Below are 27,705 nucleotides of genomic sequence, written 5' to 3'. Positions count from 1 at the left end.
TATAAATAAAAAAAGATTAAAAGTTCGAGGGACTTGATGTAGTGAATATTCCTAGGGTGTGCATTCTACTTTGAAAATTTTAACCTGTGATGTATTGAAACGGTAACTAATACCTATCGGTTTTTACTAAGAGCAAACAAAACCTTGAACGTTATTTTGAAAGCAGCGCTAAAGCGATTGGTTACAAAATTATAAAACTAATGGTCAATAGATGTACAGGAGACCTTGCAGATTTGTCTAAGCCCTGTTTGAAGAACCTCCAAATTCTAATAAGCAGTTAGCGAGTAGTCAGCAAAACAGCACGAAAGTATTTAGAAAAGTTGGGTTTCTTATCTTGTGTAATATATTTCATTTTCTGAAGTTTATAACTACAAAATTTTAAAATCTAGATAGAAATATAGATTATTTCATGAAGCTGAATATTGATTTTGAAATAAACTATAGTGGTCAGAAACTCTCTCAACCAGAATAGAGACAAAAGGATCATGTTGAACAGTAGCAGTAACAATTACCGCCACTGTTTGTAAGCATATGTTCTATTTGCACATAGTACATCTCACATGTGCATATCTATTCATTCCTGTGAAAAAAAAAGACATACTATGGCTATACATGTACATGTTCACTACGTCATCATATAACCTAGTAGGAGTATAACCCAAATACACATCACAAAAGAACAAATGTAATAGTACAGAGCAAAGGGGCATGAAAAACAGAGATTGTGCTTAGTTCCTGAAATTGGGAAGAAGTTTAGAAAAAAATAGTAGGTTAGAAAAAAGTTAGAAGTTTATGTGTGTAGGAAAGTTTTGGGTGTGATGTGATGTGATGGAAAGTTGGAAGTTTGAGGAAAGTTTGGTGTTAACTAAAACAGGACCAGAGGCTTTTTCCTCAATTCAGCCGTGCACGCATGCTCCATCGCTGATGGATCCCAAAACCCCTGCCACCGCCGGCGTCTAGTGCCCGGCGCCGGGGCTCGGGCCGGAGTCCTTGATCCCGCCGAGCATGTCGAGGCTGACGGACTTGAGCCACTGCAGGCCACCGTCGCCGGCGCCCTCCGTGTTCCCGTCCATCGCCTCCAAATCGACCGCCGGCGACTCCACCACCGCGTCCCCGTCTCTCTCCATCCGCTTAAGCATCCTCGCGTCGGCCATCTTCGTCGTCGTCGCGAGGACGAGACACGCGACAACAACGAGTGTAAAGACGATCACCCTCTGCCTGAGCTGCTCTGCCATTTTGTGCTGCTACTGAGCCCTGCACGGACGGTGTCGATGTAAGTTGGCTGCTGATCAGGGTGTTGGGTTTGAGGGGGGTTTATGTAGGGGAGGAGGAGGTGAACGTCAGTCTCCGTTTTACCAGTAGCCAAGCAGGTGGAGCACGAGAGGTGTCGTGGATTGGCGTCGGGGAAGCGTCGGGGAAGCGAGCGAGCGTACGAGGGTCGCAGCATGCACGCGCGGAATTCTCGCGTTTAAGCAACGACTTTGAAATGTCGCTGAAGCCGACGTGGTGACGACGAGGCGAGAAACGGTTAGCTGCCTGCGAGAAGTTGTTGTGGCCTGGCTGCGTGATCGACGCAGAGAGTCTGGGGGCGGCCGGCGGCGACGACGACGACGACGATGGCGACCGGGAAAATTGAGAGAAGTCAGCGAAAACGCCGGGGAGAGAGAGAGATGGGAACCAAACGTACAGAGGTGCGTACACCTGTGACCTGAGGCGGGTTGGGTCGAGGTGCTGACGCGTGTGCTGCGAGGTGCGACTGACTGATGAGGGATGACCGACCCATGGAGCCAACTCTGACACGGTTGGTTTGGTTTTCATCGTCGGATATGTACCGTCCTGATTTTCACCAGTATTTCGTACAACTTCAGGACCATTTGCTTGCCGACGACCGGCCGGTCGGCCTTTACCGTGACAGCTCGATATATGTCGAGTCAATTTAAACGACGGCCGCAGTAAGGTGTGAATTGTGATGTGTGGCTGTGCCTGAATTCCAAGGTTTATTTGAGCGATTTTACGGTTTTTGAAATTTCTAATTTAAAATTTGCTATATCTCGGTACGAATATTTACACAAAAAATTTTAGTATTTCTTAGTATCTCCTAAGTACTATAAAAATATCTATCTCTGTTTCTAAGGTTTTAATTTCTGTATAAGAGCTTGGAGCGAGTTCAGATTAACACACAATGAACCGAGATCACTGAATATATATCATGCGTGTTAATTGTGCATTCTAGCCCAAAAGTCCATATAGCTGAATGCCACGCGGGTCGAAAAAGACGCATACTACATCTGCCGCCTAACATCCCTGAACGAAATTCCATTGCTTTTTTGTTAATGGTATGCATCGATCAGCGACAGCATGATCAAATGTGATCTTCAGGAGATCATCGGCACCGGGTGCGTGGCAATCTACCCTGTGTACGTACTGTCGCCGTCGAAGCTCCGTGCTGGATCAAAGGATCGACAATCTATATAGGATCAAGAAAATGAATCTATACCAGAACAAATTAATGAGTAATCCTAGGCGGATTACGAAGTGATCCAATTATTTGGATCACTGCACGGAGTCATAAGAAAGTGCTAGATGTATCAAAGAAAATCCCATCATTCAGTATCAGACTGGGCCTTCTTCCCGGAAAAGCTGATGCGTGATCGATCGCCAGGGCGATTTGGGTAGCGATCAGTTCGCCCAATCGCCCCCCCCTCCCCCCTTCCTTACTCCACCTGATTTCCTTTTTTGACATCACATTACTTTTCTATTTTAGTAAATTTATACACCTAAAGTTTATACACCTCAAGTTTACACATATAAAGTTTAGAGACCAAAAGTTTATAAGACAAAAGTTTATATATTCGATTCAAATTTGAATTTGAATTCAAATATTTTTATATATAATATTTCTATACATCTAACGTTTATAGACCTAAAGTTTATAGATCTAAAGTTTATAGGTCAAAAGTTATATACCCGTTTCAAATTTAAATTTGAATTCAAATATTTTCTATATATAGTATTTCTATACATCTAAAGTTTATACACCTAAAGTTTATAGATCCAAAGTTTATAAGTCAAAAGTTTACATATCCGATTCAATTTTGAATTTGAATTTAATTTTTTTATATATATTATTTATTTACATAAATTTTTCTAACTTTTGTGTTTTTTTTAAAAAAATTTGTGGTGTACTGTAGTAGGGAAGAGAAGGAGGAGGAAAGGGGAGAAGAGGAATGTATAGGGGGAGGGGAGCGATCACCCGTGCATTAGCAGTCCCCCTTCTTCTGCCCTTCACCCCAAAGTGCCTCTGATCTTGCTAGCTAGCACATCACCAATCTTAAAGCAGAGTTCTGTATACCCACACCCTTACATTCCATTGTTGTCGCCGCCGAACGAGAAGTGAAAAACAGAAAATTATCAGCGTTGACAGCAACAAAAGCATCCCCTCTTTCAACACGCACACATTTATTTCACTAATTTTGCTTCCCAGTGCGGCTAACCGATACTTTAGTTTATTATAAGAGAAGTCTACGTTTGGTCCTTCAACTATTGACTTGAATCGATTTTGGTCCCTCAGCCACAACATCAGCAAGTATTAGAGCAAGTTTAATAGTATAGCCCATTGCTAGCTCCAAATCATCTTAGCCAATGTAATACTCAATTCATACAATAATTGCTTACTATATTATTAATATCTAGTCCCACATGTCATACACACATTACGTCTTAAAATCCGTGCTGTAGCTGGCTACAGATCTGTAGCCCGCTGCTCTTCTCTCTCTTCCTTTATCTCTTTAAAATATGTTTATAGCTGGTTTATAGTATACTATTGCACCTGCTCTTAGTCATTCAACTGTTAAAGCTTTTAGTATTCCTAAACCACGGTGGTTTTCGATGGCGTGAAGCCTACATAAAGTTTATGTGTGGCCGAAGAATGATGACATCAACATAACAATCAATGGTAAACAACAAAATTAAAAAAAAAACAAGAAAATACTATAAACTATGCGAAATTGCTATATAGCATTTGACAGAAATTTAGAGATAAAATTTTACATGTTTTGGACCATTGGATCTATGCCAAGATTCATGCATTGACTTCTTCTCCTCCAACTTTGACAGGCTCCCCTTCTTCTCTAGCGTCGGCGACACCACCAAATCTGGCAGGGAGCATATGGGTTAGGGTTTAGTGTTAGGGGAGGGGGAAGAGGGGGGTTTTCTCGGGGCTTAAAGGAACGGTCGTGGACGGTGGAGGACCGGTGGTGGGTGGTGGATATGGGTGGGCGGCGAGGAGCTGGTGGTGACGCCAAAGCTGCGGGGTTGGCAACAGGGGGAAGGCTAGCGTTGTCGGCGGGGGAAAATAGGCTGCAACCTTGGGGAAGAGAAGGGGGAAGGGGAGGAGGCCGACCGGCTAGGCGGCGAAGCCGGGTGGAGGCACGGTGACTGTGCGGGAGGCAGAGGAGTGCTCGCGCTTGGGCACATGTGAAAGCGGCGGCGGCGGCGGTGGCGAGAGGACTAAGAAGTGGAGGAAGAAAAGTAGGGTTTAATTTTGTTGCACGAATCTTAAAGTGATCTAATAGTTTAGAATTTCCGAGATTTTGGGAGGTTTTTTCTATCAAAAGACATCTAGATAGTCCCTAAACTATATGTCAACTTTGCTTTCTTTTCCTCTTTCTACCCCTAATCCTATATATTATTAATTTTCAATTGCTAGTCAGGAGGCCACACATGGCACCACATCACTGAAAGTTACTTCAATAGTAGTATCCCCGTTTAGGTAAGGATGAAATATGGAAGATCTAAAGAGCTGAAGAATCATCAATAGTAACTTTCGGCCTTGTTTGTAGTGGGCCTCAATCTTGGCCCATTCACACATATAGGCTAGGATTAATTTTCAACTAGATACATAATTATGCATTATAGAATATACTCCCTCCGTTTCACAATGTAAGTCATTCTAGCATTTCCCATATTCATATTGATGCTAATGAATCTAGACATATATATCTATCTAGATTTATTAGCATCAATATGAATGTGGGAAATGCTAAAATGACTTACATTGTGAAACGGAGGAAGTACATAGTTAATTTTATCAAACTAGAGTGTTTCAAGAAATTTCAAAAAAAAAAAGGGAGTGGTTCAAGAAGCATCTACAAAGTATCCCATATCCATCTATCCCTAGGTGTAATGGTGCCACTCTAGAGTTTATGGGCGGTGTCAAGGGACTAACTACCTCCTCTGGGTAAGATAGCAAGCCACACCTCAACAATGGCGAGAACATAGAATTTAATCAACTACTAAGAGCAGATCACATGTGAATTAACCAACATTATAAATGATACAACCTTTAGCAATTAATATTTGATGCCCCCGCAACATCAGCGGCCACTACATAAGCGGCATCAAAAATTGATGACCAGAGGGAGCATTATATGGATCGATGAATGGTATGATAAATCAATGATGATTTGAAATTCATGTTAACTACAATAAATTCATATATTATGCTTTTTTAGGGAAGCATATGCACATGTTAACTTATCTTGCCGAACACCCTGAAAAAGAAAACTTAAATACTCAATGTTGTTTAACTATATTATATCCCTGATTAATTGAATTAGTAGGAACGTACATAACTCTATAGGATTTTGTTTAAACTAATTAGTTTATTTTCCGTAAAAATCCTTTGAAGCTAGAATGGTTCTAAAAGTGCACTAAATTAGTTACGTGCATGAATCATTTCCCGTATAGTCTAGTAACACACATTTACGAACTACGTACATAAACTTAGGAAAAATTGAGTGGATATTACGTAATTAAATTAGCAGGGGTAGTAGATTTTTATTACAAAACAGTACCTTCATATATTCTTGCCTGGAATATATATATATATATATATATGATCTGGCACGTACAGCAATCAAACTAGCAACAGCTATCAAATTAAATAGAGATTAGGGGGTTCACCTGCCATGGCTAATGACAGATCAATTAATGAGCTTCATGGGCAAAGGAAGCAGGATATAGGAGAGGAAGAGATATTGGCGCGGCTCAATCAGATACTGATTTTACCACTGCTGTAAAACCAATCATCGGATTGAACCTCACCAATATCGCTCTTTCCATTGATCAACCATGCAACTTCTGAAGGCCATGCAAGCTAGCTTGGACGATCCATCTCATGCATGGTTGCAAGAAATTAAGAAACTTTCCACCTTCCGGTAAGAAGAGATCTGCAATGTGAGAAGGGACAACAATTAATCAGATATATATTCAGATCATCAACTGATTAATTTGCAATGTAAGAAGAGATAACAATTAATCAGATATAACAATTAATCAGATATATATATTCAGATCATCAACTGATTTGCAATGTAAGAAGAGATCGAGAACAATTAATCAAACATGAAACACCGGGAATCAGGTCAAGCTAGATATATAACTAACTGAAAAACATCTATACATATCCCGGATATATCGATCTGCGCATAGCTCTAGCTGATCAATCTCCATCAACCGTACGCGTCAGTTGTTATTCACAAGCAGATAACATATAGAAACAATAGAAATGGTTAGTGGCGAACCAAAGCGACTTTTGGCTGTCTGCACATGAAGTGGTGTGTGTGTGTGTTATTGCTAGGGTTAATTGGAAGCTTCATGTAGCGCACTGTCCTCCCAAATGACTTACATGTAAGATCTCACAAGACGTCGCTGTTGTTGTTGACTCTCCATCGATCTGCGAGACTGACATAAACGATGACGATCGACTGACTAGCTCAGTCTCACTCAAATCTGCATATTGTTCAGAAATTATGCAGAGATGGAGACAGATCAGAGATCGATCAGAATTATTCAGAATGAAGGAGACGAGGAAGGTAGCTAGCTAGCTAGCACAGTGGATTTGCAGGTAGGGCACGGAGATGGCGAAGGGGGAAGGGGGCCATGAAATAGGAGGAGGCAGCTCGGAGAGAGAGGCACGCGTTCCGGCCTGGCTCGATCTCCATGGGAGAGGGGGTAGTGAGCAGAATGATGAAGACGAGCAGACCAAAAGATATATACAGATCTCTCTCTCTCTCTCTCTGCATGGTCAGCATGCATACAATAGTGGGGTAGGTCGAGCGTTTCGCGGGCGAAAACAGTTGGGAAGAATGCCAATCAATTCAGAGAATAAAAAACATAAGATAAAGAGAAAACCATCGGTCAAATCATCAAATTCCTTTTAATTTACGTGATTATATATATAACATTAATTAATTAATTAATTTTCGACAGCCACAGCAATCGTACTAGAAGGAAATCGAAGGAGAAGAAGAAGCTAGACGACACAGGGAATGCGCATCGGGGGCAGGAGCGCAGAATGTGTGTGCCTAGAACGACGACGAAGAAACTGAAGAATGCTCTCAGCTCGATCGGAGTGTCCGTACAAAAGGCGGCCAGTTTCTTAATCGGGAGCACCAGCTAGCTTGCACGTAAATCCGTCTCCTCCTCTCTCGATATCTCCGAATTGATCTTTGTAATTTCTTAATGGCGTTTCTCGCCTTTTCTTAACCAAAATTGAACTGATGGTGGGCTAGCTAGTGGTGGTGGTGGCCAGCAGCAGCAGTAATCAATGGGGATCGAACACCTGCGAAGCCGAGCGGGGACAGCGGCGGCAAAGCGGCCCTGCCATGGCGCCGCGCCAGGGGACATCGCCGAGCTCTCGCGCATTGGGGCTCGTTGCGTTGCATCGCATTGTGTAATTGCTTTCTCTCTCTCTCTCTCTGAATTTTGCTTTCTCTTTCTCGTGTGTGTGTTTGTGGGTTTGGTTTATGATCATCGATCGATCGCTGGCTGGGTTGGCTGGCTTCGTTGCCATATTTTCCTGTCACAATTATTGTCTCCTTTTGGTGTTGCTTTCTCTCCTGCTTTTTGCGTCTTTCTTGAACGCTTAAAATAATTAAAAAGGGCTAGACTTTTTGTATTTGGTGCATCATGCATGTTAGCTAGCTACTACTCCGATCGAACTCCCTCTAGACACACCCGGTCTCAAATTGATCAATAATGTTAGTTTTAGAGTGGAGTTGTGTGTAAGTAAGCGCAAAAAGGAATTGATGATATTTTATATGTGGAAATGAAGCGGATTTGTTGAAAACAGCTTTGGGAAAATCAATGAAAAAATAATTGCATTGAATAATACTAGCGATAATACGCTATAATGATCTTCCCTCTAAAACCGCATAGCCTAGCACATTTAACGGGTGAGCCCACTTACACACATATCACTTTGCTTACATTTTCGTTTGCACTTCGTGTAAAAGGGTTGCACATAAGTGATATGGTTGAAACAACAAAATCTTATAATTAAGTTGATTCTACCCTCGCTAAACTAGCATTATGATACTAAACATGCGTACATAGCTCTCATGGGCCACACATGGGCCAATCAAATTGGCTCGGATGTCACACTCGCAGTATGCTCTTATTGGTCGCTTTAATCCACGCATTCCATAGACTATTGCTATTGCTATTGATATTATATTACTCATGCATTCAAAAAAAAAACTCTTTTTCAGTTATATCTATGTTCAGAGTTTAAAAACTTGAATTATTTAAATTCTCTTATCAAGTTTTGTGATTGGTTGAAAATGCTTGGATTTCTATATATTGGAATCAATTACTTAGAAAAACTTGTATTGTATTGCAAATTTTGAATCCTAGAAATGCTTATAATTTGGAAAGGAGAGAGTAGTTATTTTTTTTAAAAAATATATTGTGTATTAGATTTGGAAATTAAAAATTCTTGATCATTAATTTTGCATATTGAAATTAATTCAACAATATATACTTAATTGAGAGTCCTATATTGCTGCAACTTCATAGTATTTATTAACTTTTAATTTTTGACAAATTAGTAAAAGTGATGGGTACATGATATATATTTCCATTTACATGGTTTTACACGAGTTATTGATACGATCCAATTAATCAATTAACAGTTAATTCTGGTTAATGAGATATTTTAGATTAACGTAGGAGCTTTTCTAAAAATGTCCAATTAGTACAGATATAGATTCTTGATTGAATTTTTGTGTAACACAAATTTTCAGTATGATCTACCATCACAACAATTCGATTCACCTAATCAAACGGCTAAATCTTTTTTTTTTCACACACTGGAGGTAACTCAGTGCCCAAACTAGTATAGAGGTATATGTAGACAAAAATATCTTCACACGCACATGTATACATGACAAAGAAAAAGAAAGGTTAACTCACTACAGAAAAAAGGCAAAATTGGTTAAAATTGCAAAGCAAAGCAGTTATATAATGTTAGGCATTTGAATGACCATACTTAATCATGTTCTCTCTCTCTTAGTATCACACAACAAACAAGTGTATAAAGAATACCAGTTACACAACTCGATCAAATGAGTAGTTGGACGCGTGCGTATATTCGATCTCTCCTCTCCGTTTTAAGATAGTTAGTACTACTGGCTACGAACTACGCTACACTTTAATAATTATGCGTGTCTCATGACCCCATGTATATACTCTAATGGGCCCCTAGCTAGCTTCTTCTTTGCCAGGGGGACAAGCTCCCAAAAGCAGATAATCAAAGAGAACTAAAGGAGAATGGTTGGATGGATGAACTGAAGAAGCATATATAGCTATATATAGGCAACATATCCTATGCACACAGGCCCTCACGTGTACACACGTGCACACCAACTAAAAAACGTCACCAAAAAACCTAGAAAAAATCATACACATACTTTCAATTGTATTACACCTAGGGTTAAAATCTTAACGTCAAATTCATTATATTTTAGCTGCAACAAAAAAAAAACAAAAAATCTGACAGTTTTAAGGTTGCAATTTTGTCAGAATTTTATCTTTTTTGTTATTCTCTATGTAGAATGAATTTGAAGATGCGACTTTGCACGTAGATGTAATACTATTGAAAGTACATGTATGAATTTTCCTAGAATTTTTTGTGATAATTTTTAGTTGGTGTACACGGTGTGTACACGCGAGGGCCTGTGTGCATAGGATACGCTCCTATATATATGTGTGTCAAAGATGTATTGTGTGTATAGTGGGAACGTATCATATGCACACAAGTCTTCCCGTGTATACACCGTGCATCTTATATATAAAGTCTCATCTTCAAATACATTATATTTAGGGAACAAAAAACAAGAAAAAATTGTGATAGATTTATGCTATTAAAGCTGTCGGAATTTTTATATTTTTTACAGCTAAAATATGTTGAATTTGAGGTTAAGAATTTATACATAGTTATAATACTATTGGAAGTATATTTTTTTTTGAATTTTTGGTAAAATTTGTTAGTTAGTGTAAATGGTGTGTACAGGAAAAGCTTGTGTATAAGATATATTCCAGTGTATAGTGGACTGGTTGACGTGATGATAAGAGTAGCTAGAGCTCGATCAGGTTCATCAGGTGGCCGGCGTGCCAGTTGGTGCACTAATCAGATTCCCACGCGCTAACCCAACCAAATCATCACTATCCCCATCTACTACTACTCAACTTTTTAACCCTCTGCATACCGAGCAAGGCATGCAAAACCGTGGTAAGAAAAAAACCAAAGTAAACTCAAAGTAACAGCATGGATGAGAGTAGCTTTTTACAGGCCATAATAGTGGGACATTGCAGGAGAGAAAGAGATGGAAAGAAGAAGGCAGCAGCACAACTTTTTTTTTTTTTACCTGGTCCCATGCGTGTGTAGAGATATTAAAATTGAAGAGAGCTACGAAGATCGAGTAGGGAGGAGAGAAGAGGAGAGGAGAAGTGATCGAGATAGTTGGGGGCGGCCGGCGACATTCATGCATGTTTTGCTCTTGGCCAACATCTTTGTAACCGAATCCACGCACGTCAAAAATACGCTTTTCTACCCTGCTTTTGCCCCGCTTTTTATTCTCCCTTTCCTTTACAAGGGGATTAGGCGGCCGCCGGCCAGCAATCCCTTGAACACGCACAGGTCACCCCCTTCTTCACCACCCTAGCTAGCTAGAAACCTAGCTAATCTAGTAATGTGGGGAGTAGTGGTGGGCATTCGGTCTGACCGAGGGATTCGGCTCAATGTTTCAGTCTTTGAAAAATTTCGGTTATATACGGGGCGGAGCAAGAAAATTAGTTCATCAGTGTTATCGGGATCAAAATACACTAATCCTGTTTAATTTCTAGTGTCATCTTAATTACCTAAACAATATAATTATATATTTCGCCGGTGTCGGCTGACCCCGATGGTTCTACTGTAGCTCCGCCCCTGGTTATATAAAAATGCATTATGAGATATTAAAGACCGAATAATTCGGTTTGGGTTTATTTGGTTCGTCTTCGGGTATGCATGACGGGAGTTTCAAGATACCAAAAATCCATATAGTCAACAATGAGTTTTGACAATATTTCTCTTGTTTCAGGACATGTTTTAAAAGTAAACAATAAAAAAATAGTATATATAACACCAATTCACCAAGATATAAATTGAAATTTAAAATGAATGCTTACACATGATACTTAATAGGTTTGCAGTTTACGAAATTTCGGTCTATCCGGTTAAGTTAACCAAGACTAATAATCGAGCAATAAAGAAGTAGCATCCAGCTAGCTAGCCTTTCTGTAATTTTCTTCGAAGATGCTTATAGGTGTAGAGTTTGTGTGCGTGTGTTTATAGGGGTGAATGTGCGTGCGTTGTGAGTGTTTGTGTTATATTGTGTAATTATATATATATATATATATATATATATATACATATATATATATATATATATATATATATATACACACACACACACTAGCCTTTTCGTTTCGGGTCACTTTTTTTTTTAACGTTTCGGCCATTTTTTTCCCACCTCAAGCATGGAGAGAGCCGGATCATGGAGTTAATTCTCATGTGTACAACTCAGAAAATATGATTCTTTTTTTTATGGCCATGCGCACCACACAGGCTAGAGAGTGGTTTCTGAAGCTTACAAAATTCTTCCATCAAAATATACCATAACCTAATTAAATAAGCATGCAAGAAGCTGACGGCTGTGTTCGTTTCCTTGTGTTGGGAACAAATTTTCTTCACACAGAAAACGAGATATCTTATTAGCACATGAGAGTATTAGCTAAAAAACTTAAAAATAGATTAATATGATTTTTTAAAATAACTTTTATATAGAAATTTTTTTTAAAAAAATACATTTTAATAGTTTGAAAAGTGTGCGCGTAGAAAACGATAAAATAAAGTTGGGAAAGTTGTTCAAAGAACATAGCTCTATGCTATTTTCGAATGCATTTACGCACATGTGCACACTAACTCTATTTGGCATAGCTCCGTGTCTAGGATTTTTTAGCTGGGCATTTCTCACTTAACAAATCTATGAATCTAAATTAACAGTTAAATTAACAGTTATGCTGATAACATTTAGATTATAATTTTTTTCTCTATTTTAAATGGAATATAAAATATTATTAAACCATTATAATTTAACATAAATGTAGTGTGGATCGTGAAAAAGAAACTTAACTATACTTATGAACGTTTAGTAGTTAATCCCTTTGATCCCACCGTACGTTATCTCCCCCCCGGCTCGCGTACGACGCGCGGCGCCCACCACCACGACGCGATTCGCGGGATCGATCACGTCGTTTCCCCGGCCGCGCGTGCCGCTCCGCTCCGCGCGCCGCGGCGCGCGCGCACCGGCGACACGCTCCCGACCTCCCCGCGCGCGCGTGCGCGGCTCGGCTTTCGCGCGCGCGATGCGCGAAGGACTCCGTCGGATGGCCGGTTGGGTTGGCGAGCTCGCGAGAGTTTCCCATGAAAGCCCTCCTAGAGCCCATGCTGGCCCATAATAGCACATGATAGCTAGTACTCGAGTATTTTATAGATGGGCCGCGAGTATTTTGTAGCGAAATAAGTTCACTTCATGACCCTCAAAAAGTGATCGAAATCTAATCCGTGACTCTAAACTACAAAACCGGATATCTCGACTACCCAACTCTTAAAACCATTGCAATTTGACTCCTTGGAGGTTTTGGAGGGCGGTTTCGCTAACGTGACGCCTACTGCCCAGTATTGATTCGGTCTTCTTTCCACGTGGCGTTGACGTGACACTTAGGTGGCATTAGAAATAAAAAATAAGGTCTCACCTTCCTTCTTCATCCTCCCTCTCTCCCTTCTCTCTCTTCCTCTTTGGCGGTGGAGCATCTGCGAGAGCGCGACGGGTGAGCGTGCGGTCGGAGCAGGCCCGCGAGCGTGCAGCTAGCAGAGCGGGCCCTCGAGACCTCACCTCGCCGCCGATGGCATCCCATGACGACGGCGGCGGCGATGATGCATGGGTCGGCAGCGATGCAGACTTACTCTTCGAGGGGATGGTCCTTTTCACCCTATCCCTCTCCGTTGATCCTGATCCCAAGCCGCCTGTCGTCAAAGCCCCTGACCCCGAGCTGCCTACCCCTCACCACGATGCCGATGCCGTCGCCGTTGCCGGAGCTGACGTGGCGGCCTCCCACCTCGCCTCAACCCGCGGCTCCTTCCCCTTCACCAGCCGCCGCCCCCGCTTTGCTCCGCCGGCCGCCGAAGGAGGAGCGTAGCCGGCAGGTAGAGTTGGGTGGAGGAGGGAGCAGCAACTGCGGAGGTGGCCGGGGGAGGAGCGTAGCAGCGGCAGGCGAGCTCCGCCCACCACGTCTTCGTCGTCCTCGCTGTCCTGCCTAGGTCTCCTCCGCACCCCACCACCGCCACCCCTCTCCGCTCTGCTTCGTGCGCCGTCGGAGCACCCGACACCGCTCCACCTGCCCTGCTGAAGAGAGAGGATAGAGAGAAGAGGGGAGGAGTGAGGATGACATGTGGGCTGCATAAATTTTTTATACCCTCTTTGCTGACTAGGATGCCACGTCAGCGAAACCACCGATACATACTGTCATAGGACCTTGGGTGCACCGTTTGTGTGAGTTTAGTGTACATATTTATGGTTTTGTAGTTAAGGGATCTTAAAAAATCTTGCTATTAAGTTGAGGGACCTCCGGTGAACTTATTCCTATTTGGAAAATGTCCACTTCAGGTTCTCTTGACTATGGCCCGAGTTCCATTCGTGTCAATTAACTGTAAAATCAGATCCATAATTTCTAAAAGCAGCATAAATTAAATCCCTCGAAAATATTGACAGTGGTTTCAGCTGATGTGGCCTACGTGGCACGTTGATCCGGTTTTCATCAAATGTCATGCTTATGTGGCATTCCAGTCATGTTTGTTTTTTTTTAAAAAAAATGGTAGGTCCCAGTGAAATATTTCATCCCTTCCTACTCTCTCCTCCTTTAGTATTTCTCTCGACAAGGAGCTTGTTACGGAGGCAGTCTCGACTCTCGAGCTAGGCAGCCCAACCACGGGAAGGTGACAACGTTGGCGGGTGACTGGCAATGAGAGCTTTTGTTTTCCACCCTGACCAATATAATGTGCCGCTATCTTCCTCTCCCAATGCGCCTCCCCTTCTTGATCGTTGTCGTCGTCGGCCCTATCGCGTTAGTGGTTGGCTGGTCACTTGGCTTGGTCCTACTCGTGCCTTGGCGACGGAGTCACCGTCTCCGCCGTGCCCCTGGTGTCACCGCCGTGCCGCTGCCGCCAACGAGTCCAGAGCTGATCGGCCGAGGAACACTGCTAGTAGGTCCAACATCGGGAAGGCTAGCGGCCACGCGTGACGACGACGGCCACATTGCTGCACCGCTTTTGCATGCCCAATAGCCAGGCGTCGATGAGAGCAGACAAGGATCTGTTCTCCCAGGGGTGGATCTACCATTGGGCTATGGGATCTTAACCCCCCACTACCAGCGTTGTAATCATAAGAGCCCTATGAAACTCTCACTGAAATTTTGTCATGTATTCATTAGAAGAGGTGACTACGGAGTATAGTTTTGTATAGTTAATTTGTTCAGCCCCATCTATTAGTTCTTTTTGGATCTGTCCCTGCCTTCTCCACCACCATCCTCTTCTTGTCTTGGCCAGCTCTGCCGTGTGCTTGGGTAGAGGACGACAACGCAAGCTCATCCCTCGATGGCCTTAGGGATGATCGGCTTAGATCCAAATCGGCGGCTGGCTTGCCTTGCTTATCTTCGAAGCTGGCTGCGCAAGCATTGGATATAGTCGGTGACGATGATGATCATGGGTGGGAGGGTAAAGTGTCAACAAGGTTCTCGCTGCTTGACATGGGCAAGAGGGCGAATCGGCAATCGGGTCCTAGCTTGTTGCCATGTCATTCAGTATCCCTCTCTCTCTCGTCCTTCCTTCTCGTGTGATCAACTTGTAGCCCCACTCATCATCCACCACTACTAGAAAAAAAGGTTTTTGCATGCGGGCCAAATCTGTCTTTTCAGGCGGACGGGCATTCCGCCTGCAAGCAAACGCCTGCAACAATAGATGACTTTCGCAGGCGGACGGCATTTTCGCAAGCGGTAGATTCACCCGCCTGCAAAGAACATTTCGGCAAATAAAAAAAAAGACGCACCACCACAGCCGCCGGCCTCTCTCTCTGGCCGACGACGGCCTCCTTCGTCTGCCGCAGCCCCCACAAGTGTCGGCGTCGTCGTCACGTCGACGCCGTGGTCGCATCGTGGTCGTGATAGTCGTCATGATGGCGGCAGTCGTCGTCGTCGCGTCGGTGGAGAGGAGGGAGGAGGGAGTCGACAACAAGGAGGGGAGTCGACGGCAAGGAGGGGAGTCGGCGGCGGAGGCGGGGAGGAGGGGAGCCGGTAGATCCGCAGTTTCGCGGCGTCGCGAATGTCATCGTCATCGCAGCCGAGGGGAGCCGGCGGGGAGGAGGGAGCCGACGGCGAGGAGGGGAGCCGGCGGCGGAGGCGGGGAGGAGGGGAGCCGGTGGATCCGTAGCTTTGCAGCGTTGTGAAGGTCGTCGTCGTCGTCGAGGAGGGAGCTGGCGGTGGAGGTGGGGAGGAGGGAGCTGACGGCGAGGAAGGGAGCTGGTGGTAGAGGCGGGGAGGAGGGAGGAGGGGAGCTGGTGGATCCGCAGCTTCACGGCGTCGCGAAGGTCGTCCGTCATGCCCGAGGGGAGCTGGCGGCGTCGCGGTCGTCATCATCGTCGAGGAGGGAGCCAGCGGCGGAGGCGGGGAGGAGGGAGCCGACAGCGAAGGAGGGATGGAGGCGGAGGATTTTCTGCCAAGTGTGTGTGTGTGTGTGTGTGAGAGAGAGAGAGAGAGAGAGAGAGAGAGGAGGGGAGGGAAATGAGTGGTGGAGAGGAGAGGATAAGGATGGTGGAGGAGAAGATAAGGATGACTAGATTTTCTTTGGGAGGCATGAGTTTTGTAGGCGGACCACATATGGTTCCGCCTGCAAAAATCATATTTTTTTTCAGGTTCACCTACGAAAATAAAGGTATATATTTTTGCAGGCGGACGGTGAGCTTCACCCTGGTTTACATTTTCCTAGGTGGCCATTTTGCTTCGAGGGTCATATCCGGCTGGAAAATTAATCTTCCAACGTATGCTAAAATGCTTTTTCTAGTAGTGCATATAAGACAAAAGCACTATCGTAAACGTTTGGGGACGTAAAATGAACATGTATTAATTGAGACAAGGGAGGCAAGTTAAACTCGACCCATAGTCGAGGGATATACTATGGACTATTTCAAGGATATTTTGCAATTGGGCCCTACCTTAGGCCGTTTTGTTGGACCAACTTCGTATATTTTTGTCTTTAGGACTAACAAGGATGGTTTACTAGGCAAATCCACAACACAGATGCATGATTAATCGATCACATAATCGTATGAAGCTCACAATTAGCCATTAACACTAGCTAATTAGTACCACTAGTACACATAACATATAATCAACAACAAACAATCAGTTACCTTCATCATAAATTCATCAAACAACAAGCACACACAAAATTAACCCCACAGTTAGCACCCAGCCGATGAGATCCATTGCCGATCAGTCGATCGATCACAACCAAACCACACGCCGTTCAATTCAGTGGCCGAGGACGACGAGGTCGTCGTCGTTGGAGAGGTCGGGGTCGAAGTAGTCCTCGTCGGCCGGCGGCGCGGCGGTCGGCGGCGGGGTGGCCCTCATGCTGAACAGCCCCTCCTCCTCCGAGTTCTCCGGGTCGTGCACCGCGCCGACGCGGCACGGCCCCGTCGCGGCGCCCGGCTGGCACTTGGGCTTCCCGGCGCCGCCGATCCCCATCGACTTCTCCGCCGTCGCCGCCGCCACCGACTCCGCCCCCACCACCGCCGGCCGCCGCGGCAGCATCACCAGCGCCAGCGCCAGCGCCGCCACCACCACCCACGTCTGCGCGCTCGCCGCCATATATACCACCACCACCGCTCGCTGTTCGGTCGATCGATGCGCGATTATTACACTAAGTTAGCCAAATTCAACGCGAGACGGCGAGATTATAAGGCTGCAAGTCTGCATGGCGAAGGAGAATTTCTGGGTGGCTGCCCTGGTTTTCAGGGGAGAAGCTAGCGAACGGGAGGTCGTCAGATCACTTCCCTGCATTGCTGCAGCTAATTTTAGCTTGCAAGTTATTTCGGTTCTAGCTTCTAATCACAGTCTAGTCCATGTTTAGGAAAGGTTATCAATCTGGACTCAATAGTTTCTGAATTATGGGTTTGTTTGGCAGTTCTAACTTCAATTTCATCTCTTCTTAAGTTGGAGTTCAGCTAAATAATTTCAGCTTCACCTGAAGTACTCTCACAAAATAAACCAGAGAGATGAAGTTGGTTTAGACGTTGGAACCTTATCAAACATATTCTTAGAAGTTATATGAGAATCTATACTTAGAAGACTCTTAAAGTTAAATTTAGTAGTTGAAATCTTATCAAACATATTCTTAGAAGTTATATATGAGAATCTATATGTTTCACAGAGTTGGGGATTCTGAGGAATTAAAGTTACGGATCCTTGACATTCTTGAATACTCTTGAAGTTAAATTTAGAAGTTGAAACCTATTCTAATATATTTTTAGCATTTATGCGAGAATCTGTTTGAAAGAGTTGGGATTCCAGGGGAAGCTACGGCTCCTTGACACTCCCCAAACAGATCACTTAATTTCATCATCTTAACCTGCTAACCAATTTCATAAAAAAAAAAGAGAATATCAGAATAATCAGACAGAAAAGATAAGAGTACAAACTCTGTGTCTCTGTGAAGCTAGCTAAGCTAGCCATCACCCATTAAGATGCATGCTGGCATGACCACGCATGTCGATCGTACCAGTACGTCGCTCTGCCTACCTGCAGCCTCTGCATATATGTGCCGTCGCTCGCTGGTGTCACCTGGATCGCGGCTAACTGCACACAATAAAGCAGCGATGGCGATACGAAACCAAATAAAACAACCTTTATGTCCGGCAGTTGGCGCCACTTAACCATCAACCCACTGATTCTGCACGCATGCATGCTGCATGATCCTAGTTAGTACTAGTATGGTTTAATTTCCAACCTAGTATGTACGTAGACGTCCAATGAGTTGTCGCACACGATATTCTATCTCGTTGACAGATTGATCAAGGAGATACTAGTAATACTGATGGTGATGTGTGTGATGCATGTGGATTTGATCGATCTGTCGGGGGAAAAAAAATCGGTTAATGCGAAGTAAGGCGCAGGAAAGCGATCGACTGCAGTCGGATCAACGTTGAAGCAATTGATCAGTCGATCAACTTTGATTTGACACCGATTGATCATGCAGAGATTTGATTTAGTTAGGCCTTATTTAGATTAAAAAAAACTTTTGGCAAAAAAAGTCACATCAAATGTTTAGACACATGCATGGAGCATTAAACGTGGATGAAAAAAAACCAATTGCACAGTTTGTATGTAAATTGCGAGACGAATCTTTTGAGTCTAATTACGCCATGATTTGACAATGTGATGCTACAGTAAACATTTGCTAATGACGGATTAATTAGGCTTAATAAATTCGTCTTGCGGTTTACATGCGGAATCTATAATTTGTTTTGTTATTAGTCTACGTTTAATACTTCAAATGTGTGTCCATATATTTCAAAAACTTTAAACCCAAAGAACTAAACACACCCTTAGTATTGCATTCATCTCAAAATATACTCCCTCCGTCTTATAATATAAGGGATTTTGGGTGAATGTAACATATCCTAGTATAATGAATCTGGATAGACGGATGTGTTATATCCACCTAAAAAAATTTTAAACCGGTTTGAATATTTTTTTAATTGTTTAGATTCGTAATAATAATAAATATCCAATCTGATTTTAGGTTGCTAATTTAAGATGAAGAAGAAATAATCCATCCATGATGTTTGACAAATTGAAGCTCTTGTCAGTCGTTTGTCACATGCATATGAAGGAGAGAAGAGAGCTTTGTGTGGGCGCAGACGCGCAGTGTGTGGTCATCAGGGTCAGTGTTGTTGGATGGATGGCCCATGAGCATGTGTATCCTTTATTACAGGAAATCATATGTAGTACCATATGACCACGGACACATGGAAATCACATCCATGGTCTCTACTATGAGCATATACTGTAGGCAAGAGTACATTGGATCTATTCAGTTAGGACTTCTCTAGAACATTAAAGATTCAATCGAAGCATGTGCCATGAAAATAGTATGTAGTACTCACATTTGTATAGGGAAAAATAATTAAGTGAAGTGAACTTTCCCATGAATATGTTACAACTGTTTAATGATTGATTAGTCTACTTTATTTTGGGAGATTAGTCATTTTATGTTTGGCTTTATGCTCAATTTGGTTGCTGACGTTCTGTTTTGTTCAAATGGCATGTGCTTTCATTTTCTCGAGTGGCCTAATATAAGTCCTTTGACCAATATTTTCGTAATCTCATGGATTATGGGAAAGTTAGATGTTTGGTGGGACATCGCATCCACATGTATGACGTTTTTGTGTAGATCTGATAGGCCATAAAACAAATTTTGATAAAAATGTTATGCCAATGACTAAGTTGACGTTGGAGCAAAACTTTAGCAGAGCGCCAGAGCCTTAAAAAATTTCAGCAAAGATTTAGTAAAACTAGACACAGTTAGTTGTATCCTCAAGGCTACTGCAAATATCTTTTCGATATACCATTTTTTTTAAAAAAATAATGTAATTTGATTTAGTTTGGTTTTGACATTTTACACAATAATATCACATCTCTCTTAAAAACCATCACAATGCAGAGAAAATATACTACCATTGTTTGTAATCTACGTCAAAACAATAGAGACGCTACATTTGTTGGTTGATTTGCTGGTTTACTGCCGATAAGATTAGGGAAGGGATACAATGTTACCGGTTTTCCTTCCTAACATGAAACAAATTAAAAGATAAATTATATATGTTTTTTTTTGTGATTGGTACCAAATAGATTCTAATTTAAATTGGAGATAAACTCCGAGCCCCACCAGTATCGCAACAAAAAGGAAAGAAGAAAATAGGCAGAGGGAAAACCCGAACTCTCTCTAACCCTAAAGCCATAAACTAATCTCCTTATCGATTTTGATGCTGAAAGGGGCTCATGAGGCATCTCATGCAAGATGATGAAGGAAACATAAGAAGGAAGAAGAAGAAACAGAGAAAGGCGAAAGGAGAAGAATGAAAGGAAAGAAATCAACAAGTGGTTTCAATGGCTTCGTCCTTAGGGCAGCGAATCAACAATTTCCGCATTAAACAGAAGTGATCATGTTTAGGCTAAGACTTAAAATAGATTAATTAGATTTAGCTCCAACAACATTATGTTTTACCACACAATAGAATAAGATATTGTCACAATAGTATAGCTACCTACTATGCCGCGCAACTATTATGTGCACCGTGTCCTTCTTTAAGATAGTTGTCATCTGTTTTACGCCGTGTTTAGTTTCAAAGTTTTTTTTTTCTAAACTTCTAACTTTTCCATCACGTCAAAACTTTCCTACACACACAAACTTCCAACTTTTCCGTCACATCGTTCCAATTTCAACCAAACTTTTAATTTTAGTGTGAACTAAACATAACCTTACTCTAGTTATTATTATCGTGAAAATCGTAACACATTTATGATGTAAAGTACATGAGTTCAATATTACCATGCCAAACATACCACTTTCCCAACTAACATCGATAATTTTTCGCATCATCTAACAAAGCGAGAGCGATCATGCGCCCCTCGATGCAACCTTGAAAAGCCATCTCAACCAGTTTACACACGTCACAGTGTAGGGTACACGCAGCCACTCTACTGTATACTGTACACCGTACACCGCACGCACGTCACCCCCTCTGTCTTCGTGGCCCCACCACCTCGCCTCGCCTCTGTATTTAATGGCGCGCCGCGCGCGAGCATGTACACCCACACCACACACTCCCCCGCACCACCTCAGAGTTCTCGACGATGTCGTCGTCGACGGCGGCGCTCGCCGCGGCGGCGGCGGCGTCGGCGGCGCTTCTTGTTCTGGCCGCGTTCGCCGGCGGCGTGGAGGCCCGCGAATGCGGTTCGGCGTGGTTGCCTGCGGCGAAGAAGGTGCCGGCGGCGGCGGAGGCGAAGGTGCCGGCGGTGATCGTGTTCGGGGACTCGACGGTGGACACGGGGAACAACAACGCGGTGGCGACGATGCTGAAGAGCAACTTCCCGCCGTACGGGCGGGACCTGGGCGCCGCCACGGGGCGGTTCTGCAACGGGCGGCTGCCGCCGGACTTCATGTCGGAGGCGCTCGGCCTGCCGCCGCTCGTGCCGGCGTACCTCGACCCGGCCTACGGCATCGCCGACTTCGCCCGCGGCGTCTGCTTCGCCTCCGCCGGCACCGGCCTCGACAACGCCACCGCCGGCGTCCTGGTACGCAACGCCCCTACCTAGCGCACATTGCAACCTATACTCGTTGTCTCACTAAGCTCGCACTAGTAATTACTATCTCCGTGCGATAAAAATTAAATTTATAGAAAATTAAGGACATATTATAAGGATATACAAATGACTACAATAACCCTAATTAATGAACACAGTACATGCACATATTCCATATATAAACTTGAGACAATGATTAGATATGGATGGAAGGAAAGAAGATTACACGAAAATGTAATCAGTTTAATGGGTCCCACATCAGTAGAAATATAATTTTTATGGGACAAAGGTTCAAAGGTAAAAATTTAATTTTTATAGGACGGAGAGAGTAGTATACTAAACTGTAAAATAATCTTACGCTAATTAGTAATTACAAGGTTTTCACCGAGCTAGAGTACATAGTATATGAGAGCTGAAGATACTCCGTCGGTAAAAAACAATCTCATATTAGATATGACACGTTCTAATACTAGAATACAACACAGTCTAATACAAACGAATCACTGAGTATGTCAGATTAGTTGTAGTTAACTAAGGGAGTATGTGTTAATTCCTTGTTGTGGAAATTTTTACCCATTTTTCTTACTCCATTAAATTTTCTAGTAATTTCTTTTTTTTCGGGGATTTTCTAGTAATTTCTGACCGTACGACGTTAGAATTTGGTCATGTGACTACCGCTAGCCCGGTCCCTAAGGACAAGTGTCACGTTCTCCTATTTTCAAACTATAGACCGGCAGAACAACTGCCAGTTGTATTTCAGAAATATTTAATAGAAAATTCGCCTTTCAGTTGAGATTGGACCACACAGTATAAGATTTTGAATGAATTTTAGCCAAAATCAACATAGCCTCGCTGAATTTCGATTTTGAGTTCTAGTCGGTGAAAAGGTGGGGGGCAGTGTTCGTTGTGCACGATTGCGCTCGTACTCTTTTAGTACTGTGATCCAGGCATAGTGGGGGGCACACCATTCATCATCTGTGCCCCATCCAATTGAAGCACAAAAGACACAATAATAGAGACGTACATCCAAGAGACATGGCCTTAATTATTTCTTATTGCTCTAAAAAATAGGGAGTGATCACTTTAAGATAACATACTACTTTATCCGTTCTAAAATATAAGAGATTTTAAAGAAACGTGATACATTATAATACTACAAATCTGGACATCTCATGTTCAGATTATGGACGGACGGAGTAGTAACTATTACTCCCTCTATTTAACAATGTAAGTCATTCTAGTATTTCTCACATTCATATTGATGTTAATAGATCTAGACATATATATCTATCTAGATTCATTACCATCAATATAAATGTGGAAAATGATAGAATGACTTACATTATGAAACGGAGGAAGTATTTCGCATCGCATCAAATTTTCACGGAAATATATGTAATATAATCACAAATGTAATATAAATCTGAAAACTATAGTAAGATATTAAAATAGATTATAAGATTTGTACAAATTTTAGACGTTTATTTTCTATCATACGATAGTTCGTAAGTTTTCACTGCAAATGTGACTTTCACAGAATATTTTTCCAATATCAGTGAGAAAACAAAAACTCAAATCAATATGTTTGCAAGCGGATGGGGGACATGTACGTACTGTCATCTCGATATGGTCTTTTTGGAGGCACACATCTGACAACGGCAAAGCTTGCAGCCATAGACTTTTGTTGCGGCGTGCCGAGATGACAAGGAAAGCAATCAGGTACTCGCAGAAGAGATCCCGTGAGCTATGTGCAGTAGTGTCCCGTCTAGTAACAAGCTAACAACCAGTCAAAACTGTTTTGCTCTTTTTACTATGGCTAGCAGGACACCGGTAGAAAATTGGAAGATAGCACGGGAGGAGAGTAGAAAATATAGCACCACCAAGCCAAGAGTCTGACAGTGCGATTCAGGATTTCAGGTTTATCACTTCACCTTGCGATAAAGTATTAAATATAGGTTAAAAAAACTAATTATACATATTGCGACTAATTTGCGAGATGAATCTTTTAAGGCTAATTGCTCTATGATTTGATAATGTGGTGATACAGTAAACATTTGCTAATGACAGATTAATTAGGTTTAATAAATTCATCTTGCGGTTTACTGATAGACTCTGTAATTAGTTTTTTATTCGTGCCCGAATATCCCATGCAATACCCTATACAATACCCGATGTGACACACCAAAACTTTACACCTCTGAAAAGTCCTTCCACCGGTTTGCCCAAAACCAAACAAAAATTGGTAAAAACTATAACTTTTAAGTCAACTTCAAAGTGGGCTCATTTAACTTGTAAAAAAAGGGGTCATTTTTGTTAACCTGGTGTGGCTCCTGCAATTCATGAATTGAAGGCAGTATTTCAAATAATGGGCTCATTTAGGGCTTATTCGGATCACGGGAATGTAAAAACGTAGGAATAGAAAAATCGTAGGAATATGATAGGAATGCATGTGTAAAACGGAGGATTGGAAAACACATGAATTCTGTAGATAGGATTGGTAAACATGTGTTCGGATAGGCAGAGGAAAAACATAGGAAATGGAAAAAATGAGGTAGGAGTGGATGGAAATTTTCCTTTGTTTCTCTATTGTTTCCACAGGAAAGGAATTTTTCCTCTGATTTTCCTTTGGGTTGATTCCTATGAACCGAATGACAGGAAATGAAATATTTTCTATCTACAGTATTCCCTTGAAAATCCTCTAAAAATCCCTCGATCCGAAGAGGCCCTTAGATTGGAGCCATTTTTTGTTCTACCAATTTTTTTAACAACTTTAACAGAACCACATTAATGTTTGGTTTAATACCAATCTTTACACACACTAGACACTGTACCAACTCTATCTAGCAAATTTGGTAGCGCTCAACTTATCAAGGTTATTTGGTAGTGTACAAACTGTCTCTAATTCGAACTTGCCGAATGTTCTTCTGTAAACCTGATTAGATGGTGCAAATTATTGTCTGGTGGTTGTTGATTCAGGATTAGAGTTCCGCGAGGTGGCACATTCCGGTGCCAAACTGTAGGGGCATTAAAACCTTTTGCACTTAGTGCTTGGAGTCGCTGTGTGTGCACCACTGCACATGCTTTCTAGGCTATAATTCTTCAGAAACTCTGGTGTTCTTGAGATTTATTCGAACGGTTGGTTCAACTACCGGTAGCAAGATCACTGTGTTCTTCCCTGCTCTAGAGGAGCTCATGTTCGGTGCATTGGATTTATCATGGTACAGTTTTTCATCAGAAAACTTCCATTAATCACTTCATTTGAACCTAGTGAGTAGCTTTCGTTTGAATGTGCATACATCTTCTTTCCTTCTCAACCTTTCCCCTTTTTCATTTCCTTCATCTGTCCAAAATCAATGTTCATATGTTCAAGAGACACACATTTATGCTAGGCACAATTGCTAAGTTGATGACAGTTGTTGGCTGATGTAGCACTTATTTAAGGTGGTGCCCAGCTAGTTTTCCTAGAATTAACTCTCCCTTTTCAACAAAATTTGGTTGCCCAGAAAAGGTGTTCTTGTGTAGGAGTAATTTGGGCCATGATCTACCAACCACCGGAAGTGATCTGCCAATTGAATGGAACAATGCACAGTACAGATTCAGAGCCATTGAACCTCAGCATCTACTAGTACTCAGAAGGACTGGTACCACTGTTCAATGTTCAGATTTCAGAGATTAGGCCTCTAGAACATTTCATTCACTGACCGCATTTGGATTCAAGGGGCCAGTTTGGTTTGCGACCTAAATTGGCCTTACCAATTTTTGGCAATGCCAAATTTTGGCAAGTTTTGGCATGACAAATTTTAGGAAGGCAAAGTTGTATTTAGATTGAAGCTAAAATAGCCTAAGTTAACTATTGAAATGGTATATTTTCATAGGCATGCCAAAATTTGGCTTCAAATTAAATAGACACTAAACACTATTAAAATTGCCAAATATTGGTAAGCCAAATTTAGGCCTCAAACTAAACCAGCCCAAGATCTTCTATGATTAAATTGCAAGAACTCTCTTCATTCTTTGCATTGCATTAGATTTTTGGATAACTGAAAAGTATAACACACCCCTGGCTCTGCATGGCCAAATATTAGACATCTTGATATATTAGTGAATAAAAAATCTCTGACATCTATAGGACTAAAATTCACAAAAAAAAAAATGAGCATAACTGCATTGCAAAAATAATACTCCACCCTTTTTAATAGATGTCGCCGTTGATTTTTAAACACATGTTTGACTATTCATCTTATTTAAAAATTTTATGTAAATGTATAAAATATAAATCATGCTTAAAATACTTTGAGTGATAAAACAACTCATAACAAAAACAAATTATAATTATGTATTTTTTTTAAATACGAATGGTAAAATGTATGATAAAAAGTTAAGAAGGTATAGCACACGGGTATTAAGAAGGTAGATAAAATTAAATAGAAAAAATGTGATTGGTTGAGAGAGAATGTTGGTAAAGAAGTTGTTATATTTTGGGACAAAACTTGAACGTTAGAAGTTTTATATTCCGAGATGGATGGAATAGTAATTCTCAACGGTCAACACTGACATGACAAGTGAACACATTCTGTGTGGTTGAAGGCAGTGATCCCGCTGTGGAAGGAGGTGGAGTACTTCAAGGAGTACCAGCGTCGGCTCCGGCGGCACGCCGGGCGCGCGGCGGCGCGGCGGATCGTCCGCGACGCGCTCTACGTCGTCAGCATCGGCACCAACGACTTCCTGGAGAACTACTTCCTCCTCGTCACGGGGCGGTTCAAGCAGTTCACCGTGGGCGAGTTCGAGGACTTCCTCGTCGCGCAGGCGGCGGGGTTCCTCGCCGCCATCCACCGCCTCGGCGCGCGCCGCGTCGCCTTCGCCGGCCTCAGCGCCATCGGCTGCCTGCCGCTGGAGCGCACGCTCAACGCCCTCCGCGGCGGCTGCGTCGAGGAGTACAACCAGGTGGCCAGGGACTACAACGTCAAGCTCAACGCCATGATCGCCGGCCTCCAGAGCTCGCTCCCCGGCCTCAAGATCGCCTACGTCCCCGTCTACGACGACATGCTCAACCTCATCAACAATCCTTCCACACTTGGTGAGCTATATATATTTGGCGCTGTTCTTTTCAGCTTCTTCACCGGATTATTATCGCAGATTATTTGTTTCACGTACGCTGGTAAAATTTGATTTCTTTGAGAACATTTTTTTACTGCATTGCTTTTTAAAACACTTATTTTAAACTATTTATTAAGTTTATTTCTCGAAACATTTAATTTATCCACATAATCGAATAGATAATCTGTGGCAGTAATCAATCCTATGAAAAATCTGACAAAAAAATGCTCAGAACTGTTGCATGTACGACAAAGTACAGTTAATTTCCACACGAACAACTCACTGAATTCAGCATCACAATGCACGTCAAGAACAGTTTATTTCCACACGAACAGATCACTGAATTCAGCTTCAGAATGTATGACAAAGTTTCTCAAACTGTGATGCAAATGACAGGGCTGGAGAACGTAGAGCAGGGGTGCTGCGCGACGGGGATGTTCGAGATGAGCTACCTCTGCAACGAGAAGAACCCCCTGACATGCCCCGACGCCGACAAGTACTTCTTCTGGGACTCCTTCCATCCGACAGAGAAGGTGAACCGGTTCTTCGCCAATTCCACTCTGCAAATCTGCTTGAGGGAGCTCCTCTCTTGAATGCACAATATTCACACATCCAATGTGGATGTACAAAAAATATTCAGACATTCAGATCAAATGTACTATGGTCTCTGTGTCGATGACCGCCCGTCGTAGATAGGTTTTCGTCGAGGACGATCTAACTTGTACACCGTTCCAATGTGATGATGATCAATTCTTTGGGTGGTTTTAAAGAGAGGGAGATAAAAATTTACACATTTGAGGTACA

The 27,705-nt window shown here is 42.5% G+C and overlaps 3 protein-coding genes across 3 annotated transcripts; 1 reads left to right on the top strand and 2 right to left on the bottom strand.

Annotated features, from left to right (window-relative positions):
* Positions 1-471: 471 nt before the first annotated feature.
* Positions 472-1,316, bottom strand: LOC127777316 (uncharacterized). The gene has a single exon (XM_052303890.1). It carries the CDS (start codon positions 1,233-1,235, stop codon positions 957-959), a length of 279 nt encoding a protein of 92 aa, XP_052159850.1. The 5' UTR covers positions 1,236-1,316; the 3' UTR covers positions 472-956.
* Positions 1,317-16,709: 15,393 nt separating this feature from the next.
* Positions 16,710-17,394, bottom strand: LOC127776805 (uncharacterized). Its single transcript, XM_052303353.1, has one exon. The coding sequence runs from the start codon at positions 17,305-17,307 to the stop codon at positions 16,969-16,971; it is 339 nt and encodes a 112-aa protein (XP_052159313.1). The 5' UTR covers positions 17,308-17,394; the 3' UTR covers positions 16,710-16,968.
* Positions 17,395-21,320: 3,926 nt separating this feature from the next.
* Positions 21,321-27,703, top strand: LOC127776804 (GDSL esterase/lipase At4g26790-like). Its single transcript, XM_052303352.1, has 3 exons — positions 21,321-21,795; positions 26,392-26,881; positions 27,298-27,703. Exons 1-3 carry the CDS (start codon positions 21,355-21,357, stop codon positions 27,492-27,494), a joined length of 1,128 nt encoding a protein of 375 aa, XP_052159312.1. The 5' UTR covers positions 21,321-21,354; the 3' UTR covers positions 27,495-27,703.
* The last annotated feature ends 2 nt before the right edge of the window (positions 27,704-27,705 follow it).

This window comes from Oryza glaberrima, chromosome 6, assembly GCF_000147395.1.
Source record: "Oryza glaberrima chromosome 6, OglaRS2, whole genome shotgun sequence".
NCBI lineage: Eukaryota > Viridiplantae > Streptophyta > Magnoliopsida > Poales > Poaceae > Oryza > Oryza glaberrima.
Note: the sequence above shows the minus strand (reverse complement) of the source record. Positions and strands in the feature narration are given on the sequence as shown.

Excerpts from the sequence above, each read along its gene's own strand:
- LOC127777316 (XM_052303890.1), bottom strand. The coding sequence starts at position 1,235 with ATGGCAGAGCAGCTCAGGCAGAGGGTGATCGTCTTTACACTCGTTGTT.
- LOC127776805 (XM_052303353.1), bottom strand. The coding sequence starts at position 17,307 with ATGGCGGCGAGCGCGCAGACGTGGGTGGTGGTGGCGGCGCTGGCGCTG.
- LOC127776804 (XM_052303352.1), top strand. The coding sequence starts at position 21,355 with ATGTCGTCGTCGACGGCGGCGCTCGCCGCGGCGGCGGCGGCGTCGGCG. Across the intron at positions 21,796-26,391 it reads ACGCCACCGCCGGCGTCCTG|GCAGTGATCCCGCTGTGGAA; the intron begins GTACGCAACGCC and ends GTGTGGTTGAAG. Across the intron at positions 26,882-27,297 it reads CAACAATCCTTCCACACTTG|GGCTGGAGAACGTAGAGCAG; the intron begins GTGAGCTATATA and ends TGCAAATGACAG.